Genomic DNA, 8676 nt, shown 5'->3' with positions numbered 1-8676 from the left:
GGGGAGTGTGATCTTTTATAGATAGATGAAAGATGCCATGGTGGACCCAGAGTCCAAGTCAGCTTCCACGTCATTCGAAGCTCTGCCACGTAGGACAGAAACTATCCAAAATTCTTCAAGTACATTTCGAAATTATTTACGGAGATACATGCATGGATTTAAATTTGAATATACAATAGGTGTTGAGTAGCTGGCTCTGAGCTGGGAGTGAGTAGGGCCAAAAACACTGAGTACGACTAGTCACTGTGTTTTAAAGCGCGAGTAGAGTTGGGGTCTAGGTCTAGGGGGTACGTACCAATAACAACACGCTACGATATGATGCCCATCACTGTGAAGTGACCAATGAATTATAGTATTTGAGTTATGTTAAAAGACCACTCACCACTAGAGCCGGCCAAACGGACGGTTTGGCTCGGCCCGACCGGGAATCGGCTCGCCTGAAAATCACGTAAATCGGTTCGTTACGTGCCGATTCAGAATTCGGCATAAATCGTCTGTACAAACGAACCGAGCATGAGTTGAAATCTGGGAGACCGTGACCGGCCCGGCACGGCCCGCTAAACCGGAACAATTCAGTCGGAACTGAACCGCCCGGCACGGCCCGCGAATCGCGAGTTATTTCCACGACATTAGTTAATATAGGAACTGAACTAGAAAAAGAAAAAGAATAAAACAAATAATTTGTTAATAAAACAATTGACAAAGTAATAGACTAAGACCAATAGTATAATAACATGACTAATAATATAATAACAAGACTAATATTAAGTTAGTAACAGACAAATGAATAAAACAAAAACACAGCTTGATTCGCCAATTCGAGGTCGAACCGCGAATTATTCACCACACAGTTCCTGGAAACACGCGTCAAACTTGAACCGTCTAATTCGTTTAATTCGCGGGCCGTTAACGATTTACTCAATTGATTGTTCGGCCCGATTCGGCATGGACCGTTAATTTTTACAGGTCATTTACTGGTGATCAAATCGGCCCGCCAAAAATTCGGCCCGGCACGCTCGGCCCATTCGTTTGGCGGGCTCTACTCACCACTGCAGTTAGACACGCTCGACTGTCATGATATTTTTTAAAATGAATAAAATTTCGAGATATTTACACAAGGGTAAAAAATTGAATCTCTGACAATCCAAATTATAGGCAGTGTACGAACGGGGCTATGAAATAAGTGTGTCATTTAAAGTAGCTTGGGTGATCGAGAGCGCCAGGCTGGAAGAGTACAAAGCAAGACCCACAATTTTGTAATTAAGACTGGAAATTATCAGAACTCATGAAAGACATGGCGTACTATCTCTCAACTTCGGGAGGCGTGCCTGCCATCTAGTTCGACTTTTATAAACCTGCTTTTTTCATGGGGAAAAAATTGAATAATTATTCGATCTATCCCGACTATTTTTTAGAGTTTCTCCCGTTCTTTATCCTAACATATAACCCGTGCATTCTGATTATATATTGAAATTAGTGAAATTAAAATACGTATTATTTTATATTCTCTCCGTCCTTTTCATTTTTTTACACTTTTATTTTTAAGATTTCTCATTCATTTCTTTAGATTTCAAAACTTGCCAAAAATAGTCTATGGGTTCACTCATTTCTCATTTTTCCTCTCTTTTCACACTATTTTTACGCAACTATCTTCCCTTTATACATCAAAAATCGATGGGTCCCACCACTTCACCTACTTTTCTTTATTTTTTTAACTACTTTATACATATTTCTTAATTTCCGTGCCCAGTTCTTTTGATAACAAATCAAAAGAACGGAAGTAGTATGTATTATATTACTGAGGATTCAAAATTTTGATGGTTAAAATCTTAAAAAATCTTCCTACCACGGTCTATAGATGTAGAGCCCTAGTGGAGTCTTGAATATGGGTGGTGTATGTGGATGATTTAGTAATATAATTTTTTTAATTTTTTCTTAATTTATTTAATTTTTTCTTAATTTATTAATTATTTTGTTATGTTATAATTTGAAATACTAAAATTAATATTGGAAGCGTTTGATTCCCTGTGCAAAAGAGGTAAGAAAAAAGTTGGGTGATTTGAAATTAATAGTTGGATTATAATTTATAGAGTTTGTATTTATATTAGATACATGATTTAATTTTTTTAATTAAATTATATTTGTCTAAATTTTAGTTTGGAAGGTGTTAACTACTTGTTAGGAAGGTGTTAACCAACCGACCAAACGAAAACATGATTCGTTTATAATAGTATAGAATAGACTAGCATATAACCCGTACGATGAACAACTGATTATAACATTTATAATTTTATTATTTTATGAAAATAAATAATAAAAACAATAAATATATATTATTGAGATAACAAAGTTAAAATGTTTATTTTGTATAAATTATATTACTGAAGAATTCAAAATTTAAATAGTTAAAATCTTAAAAAGTATTTCGCTGCGCGGGTGCGAGCTTATAGGGAAGTGAGAGTTTTGACGAATAGTGGTGTATGTTAAATAATTTGGTATTGATTTTTTAAATATATTTTTTAAAAATTTTTCTTGATTAATTTGTTATATTATAATTTGAATTGCTAAAATTAATTTTGGAAGTGTTTGGTTTTCTATAAAAGAGGTAAGAAAGAAGTTGAGTGTAGTTTGTATTTATATTAGATACATAATTTAAAATTGTAATTAAATTATATTTGTTTAAACTTTGTTTCATAAGGTGCTAACATACATTTTAGGAAAGTGTTAACCAACTGAATAAACGAAACCATATTTCGCTTATAATAGTATAATATAGATTTCAAAAAAATTTAAATAAAATTTATATAATAGAAAAAATAATTACATTCACTACTTTACTCCAATATATCCATAACTGAAAGAATTTATTCAAAATTTTGGATTCTATAACATTTGCCTTATTTGTAGTATTAATTAGGAATTTACAACATAATTCGCTTTATTGTGTAGTATTAATGTATTATTTACGTAGAGTTCCGGTGTAAATTTTGCTTTATTTTTGGTATTAAATAGGGATCTGCAGCAGAATTTCATATAAAAAATACCGTGTTTATGTATTATATTTTGAAATTATTTTAAAACACACACAGTGATGCAAAACACATGTATTTAGATTTAAATACTAAAAGAATTCGCTTTATTTTTTAGTATTAATATATTATTTATATAGAGTTCAAGTATAGAATTTCGTCGTATTTATTGTATTAATTAGGTTTCTACAGCAGAATTGCACATGCAAAATTTTGTGTTTATTTCTTATATTTTAAAATTATGTTTTAAACACACGCAACAATAAAAACAACATGTCTCTAGATTTAAATCCTAAAAATCTATTTATAATTTAGGATGCTGCAGCAGAACTCGTCTTATATTGTGATGATTCTAAAATTCTTATTTTAAGAATTTATTCTAAGTTGTGCGGCAACCCTATTATATATATATATAATAAGGAGTTTGGTTCACAACCCTGGGTGGTTGTAGTAACCACCTACCGCATTGAAACATTGCGGCATATACTGCCGCATTGTTTCATTGCAAAGGGTGCAATGAAACATTGCTGCAAATACGGTCGCATTGTTTCAATGCAACAATACCCCCGCATTATTTCATTGCAACAGCGCAATGAAACAATGAAGCAGTTATTTAATTTCTTAAATAACAAAAAATTATATTTTAATGATTTAATTTATTTTCGATAATAACGGAGTTAAAAAGTATATAACTAATTTCAACAACAACTTGTTTCTATATTTACTAATTTTATTACTACTTCCCATTTATATTATCAATTGTATAATGAGTTAAGAATTTAAAATTTAATTAGATATATAATCGGAAAATAATTAAAATATTAGTTTTAATGAAAAAAATAAAAAAACGCAAATGATAACTGAAATGTATCAATGTTATGATTGTTTAATGAATGTTATGATCGGAAGACGACACCTTTCGATCAATAAACAATCATACTTGTTTGCCTTGAACTTTTTTGAGTGAATTCTAATTAAACTGTTTTAATTTAAATTTTAAATATTTCAAATTTATGTATAATAACACATTTGTACTGTATAATGAAGTTATACTGAATTAAAAAAAATTCTATACAATTTTTCCATTTTAAAAAAATAAGAACAAAATAATAAAAAAATCCCCCCCTCCCGCAATGTGTCAATGCGGGAGGTGTAAATCACAGCCATAACATATTTAAAACACGTGGGTGGGTGGTTGAAGAGCCACCTGCCGCATTGTTTTATTGAGGGAGTCGCAATGACACAATGCGGTAGGTGGCCGAGTTATTCTAAGTTATTTTATATTTTTTATAGGCAAAGAAAATTCAATAAATTTCATTTTTTTAGTTTTACACATTTTTAATATGTGCATGATAACATAACAAGAAATTTTTATATAGTTTGTTACCAAGAAATTTTTAACATTTTAGAGGCTAAGTTATTTTATATTTTTTATAGGCAAAGAAAATTCGATAAAAAATTATTTTTTTAGTTTTTCACATTTTTAATTTTTAACATTATATTTGTTTATTATAAATTAAAAATTGATAAATTAAATTCGACAAATACAAGAAAGATAATTATTAAATAATTTATTTGATTCAAATAGAAAAGGAGTACATTCAAATATTTTCTTAAACAAAATACATAATAACTTAAACATTTTATTCCGACGAGAATGATCAAGTTTTAACGGTGTTGGAAGAACCTCATTTATCACCCTTATCGTCGTCCTTCTTCCTCTTCAACTTTTCCGCCTTCGCCTCATTTTCCTTTTTTTTCTTGCGCTCAAGCGCCATTTGAATACGGAGGAGAGCTATTGCCATGTCTTCATCTCCTTCCGGCCCGTCGTAAGCCACGCCATCGATAATTACCTTGTTATTGTCCCAATCATAGTAGAAAACCATTTTTCGGAAAATAGAGAAGAGAATGTTGAAGAGAAAATGTAGAATGAAAAAAAATGAGATTATAAAAGCACTATTTATAGGCTGAAAACCGGAATTTTAAAAAGCAAAAATTTAATTTAGGCACAAAAAAAATGTTACGGAAGCTGAGGGGTAAGACTGTTGACTAATCTGCCGCAATGACCCAATGCGACAGGAACTACTGCAGCAATGAGCCAATGTGGTATGTCGGTCCAACTCCTTAACCTTTGACCAGTCAATTTATAATAATAATGGCACAAAAATTAAGTATGAATTCACAAAAAAGTATAAAATTATTAATATAAATTTTAAAAACAAAAATTAGGTATAAATTCACAAAAAATGATATTGATTTAATATTTGCACAAAAATTAAGTATGAATTCACAAAAAAGTATAAAATTAATAATATAAATTTTATTATTAAAATTGATAATTTGATTTTTTAACTAAAATAACATATATGACAATTTTTAAAAACATAAAACTCACAAAATATTGTAATCATAAAAATTCAGAAATACTATTTGAAAACCAAAAATTTAATTTAGGCACAAAAAAAATGTTGCGGAAGCTGAGGGGTAAGACTGTTGACTATCCTGCCGCAATGACCCAATGCTGCAGGAACTACTGCAGCAATGGGTCAATGCGAGAGTACTCCCGCATTGATTCATTGCGGGAGGCCGCAATGCGTGATTGCGGCAGGAACTCGGCTATAATGGCTCCAAAATCTGGTTGGTGGTTATATTTAATGGGTCACTCCAGCAATGTTTCATTGTTGGAATGTTTCATTACTGGAGATAATTTTGTTTGATTAAACATTTACTTCTTATTACTCATTTTACAAATTATAATATACTTTCAACAATTTCAAATTTACTTTCAATTTGCTCATTCTTGAAGGTGATCTCAAAAGGTTAGTTTTCGATTGTTGATGGCTTCTTTTTTATTTAAAGCTTGTAGTTCCTCTTCTAGTGAAAATGATAATTACGATTATTATACCCCCGTTAGACGAAACCCCATAGCTCGTCGTAAGTTATTTGTTGATGAAGATATTGTAAATCTTGATAGTGATGATAATATGAATAATGTTGGTGGTGATAATATTGATGTTGATAATGTTAGTGTTCATAATGTTGATAATAACGTTGGTGGTAATAATGTTGGCGGTCATAATGTTGATGATAACGTTGGTGGTGATAATGTTGGTCGTCATAATGTTGATGATAACGTTGGTGGTGATAATTTTGACGGTGAAAATGTTGATGACGTAAAAGATGAGAAAAATGTTGAGAAAAAGAATCATGGATTTAAGAATAGTAACGATATTGTGCCTTATGTCGGCAAGATTTTCGATACATTGGATGATGCGGAAGCATTTTATAGGAATTATGGTCGAAAAGAGGGATTCGAGATAATAATTAGGAATACCGTTTGTTTATTTGTCGAAAAGGTGGAAGGGTAGGAGCGACGCCGTTGGATTTTGGTAAAGGAAAACGAGTTAGAGAGGTAATTCCACGAACGAATTGTGGTGCTCGAATGTGTGTCGTTCACAAAGTGAAGATGGACAAATGGCAAATTAGTTCGGTGGATTTAGAACACAATCATAAATTGGTATCGCCGGAAAAAGTTCAATTTTTCAAAGATCACTCAACATAGATCCTATGACGCGATCATTGATTGAATTGTTTAACAAATCGGGAATTGAGACGGGCAAAGTAATGAAGTTTCTTAGCGAGACAAAGGGGGGTGTTGAAAATCTTGGTTTTTCTAATAAAGACGTACGTAATGTCATACGTGATATTCGGTGCCGAGTTTTTGATTCGGGTGATGCGGTGTGTGGATTACTTTTGTTACGAGAACTACAAGAAAATAGTTTTGGTAATTTCTTTTATCGGGTGGATGTACATGATGAGAATCGTGTATGGGGTTTGGTGTGGGTTGATCCTCGGTCCATAAACGCGTACAAGAATTTTGGTGATGTGGTTACATTTGATTCAACTTACCGGACGAATAGGTATTGTATGCCTTTCATACCTATTACGGGCGTAAACCACCATTATCAAAATATACTATTTGGATTTGCACTTGTAAGGGATGAGACTGAGGCATCGTATAAGTGGGTTTTGAGGACATGATTGGAAGTCGTCGACAATAAACCGCCTTGAACAATTATTACTGATCAAGACATTGCATTGGGAAATGCCATTTCCGAGGTCATGCCTATGCCACAAACAAAGCATACGTATTGTACATGGCATATAAGTAGTAAGTTTCCCGAGAAATTATCTTATTTGTACACAAATTATCCGGAGTTCAAGACAAAGTTTAATGCATGTGTGTACAAGTCGTTGACACCTACAGAATTTGAAGGTAAATGGGAGCAATTAGTCGAGAAGTACGATCTTGAGGATCATGCTTGGTTAAATGACATGTATGCTATTAGAACTCAATGGATTGGTGCTTACACGAAGCAACATTTTTCCGCCGGCATGACTACAACTTCAGGAAGCGAGTCTACAAATTCTTTTTTTGATGAATATGTGCAATCATCTACCGGTTTGAAGGAATTCATTGAGAACTCCCAAAAGGCTTTGGAGACATAATATCTAAAGGAGGTTAAAGCCGATTATGACAACGAACAATTGGAAATGAGATTAGTTTTGCACTCATCCTTGGAAATGCATGCATCCGAAATCTACACGAAAGAAATGTTTAAATGGTTTCAAAAGAAGCTTATGAAAAGTACATGTTACATCGTGAACAGTGTCAAAAACAATGGAACTTATATGTCGAAACTGTATTTGGTTGAGAAGGCTACCCTGCCGGAGAATTGCAGAAGAAAATATCGAGTGACGGTTTTCATGTACGAAAAAATTGAATGCTCGTGTAAGAAATTTGAACATTCCGGGATGATTTGCAAACACATAATCCGTTATCTTGACAAAAAACAAAAAATCAAGATACCGGAAAGTCTCATCATGGGTAGGTGGACAATGAACGGAAAAAAAATTATGGGGCCTCTTCCATATGCTCCTCCCGGTATTGGTAATTATGGTGCGTCACAACCATTAAGGTATGGTGCATTGTGCAAATCTTTTCAAGATTTAGCTGCTTCCGGTAGTTGTTCTATTTCACGGTATAAATACTTAATGGGTGTGATTGATAGAGAGAAGAGATACTTGAAAGATGCTTTTGCGGATGAAGAGCATAGAGAAAGAACCCATGAGGCGAAAATTCAAGAGGACTACCAACATGATCCAATATTTGATCCTCCAACGTCGAAAACTAAAGGAAGGAAGAAAACAAAAAGATATAAAAGTGGAATTGAGACGACAACTTCAAAGATCAAGATCAAGCCTCGAAAGTGCAATTATTGCGGGGCGATCGGAGGAGAACATGATGCAAGAAACTGTCCCCTAAGGGAGGAGCATGATCGAAGAAATTTTTAGGTTTTAACCTAACAATTGTTGACAAGTAGTACATTAGTTCTTTTAACTTTTCTATTTAAGTTCCATAATATTAACGTTATTTAAATTTATACATAATATTAATGTTGCATATTAATGTTATTTTTTAACAAAAATATTATCCAACTCTTATTATTAATATTAATATTGTTTAAAATATTTTCAACACCAAAACTCTTATTATCCAACTTAAAATATTGTAAGAGAATTGTGACAGAGCACCCAGTAATGAGACATTGCTAGAGGTCACACTGCATCAATGACTCATTGCTGG

General features: G+C 32.5%; 2 protein-coding genes across 2 annotated transcripts; both read left to right on the top strand.

The window, feature by feature from the left end:
• Positions 1-6596: 6596 nt before the first annotated feature.
• On the top strand, positions 6597-7070 carry LOC141719652 (protein FAR1-RELATED SEQUENCE 5-like). The gene has a single exon (XM_074522033.1). It carries the CDS (start codon positions 6597-6599, stop codon positions 7068-7070), a length of 474 nt encoding a protein of 157 aa, XP_074378134.1.
• A 513-nt stretch (positions 7071-7583) lies between these two features.
• On the top strand, positions 7584-8384 carry LOC141719651 (protein FAR1-RELATED SEQUENCE 3-like). The gene has a single exon (XM_074522032.1). The coding sequence runs from the start codon at positions 7584-7586 to the stop codon at positions 8382-8384; it is 801 nt and encodes a 266-aa protein (XP_074378133.1).
• Positions 8385-8676: the final 292 nt, after the last annotated feature.

Source organism: Apium graveolens, chromosome 4 (genome assembly GCF_009905375.1).
Source record: "Apium graveolens cultivar Ventura chromosome 4, ASM990537v1, whole genome shotgun sequence".
NCBI classification, from domain to species: domain Eukaryota; kingdom Viridiplantae; phylum Streptophyta; class Magnoliopsida; order Apiales; family Apiaceae; genus Apium; species Apium graveolens.
The sequence above is the reverse complement of the archived record's forward strand: the minus strand, read 5'-3'. Positions and strand labels throughout refer to the sequence as shown.

Bases quoted from the DNA above. Each gene is read 5' to 3' on its own strand.
- LOC141719652 (XM_074522033.1), top strand. From the start codon at position 6,597: ATGACGCGATCATTGATTGAATTGTTTAACAAATCGGGAATTGAGACG.
- LOC141719651 (XM_074522032.1), top strand. From the start codon at position 7,584: ATGAGATTAGTTTTGCACTCATCCTTGGAAATGCATGCATCCGAAATC.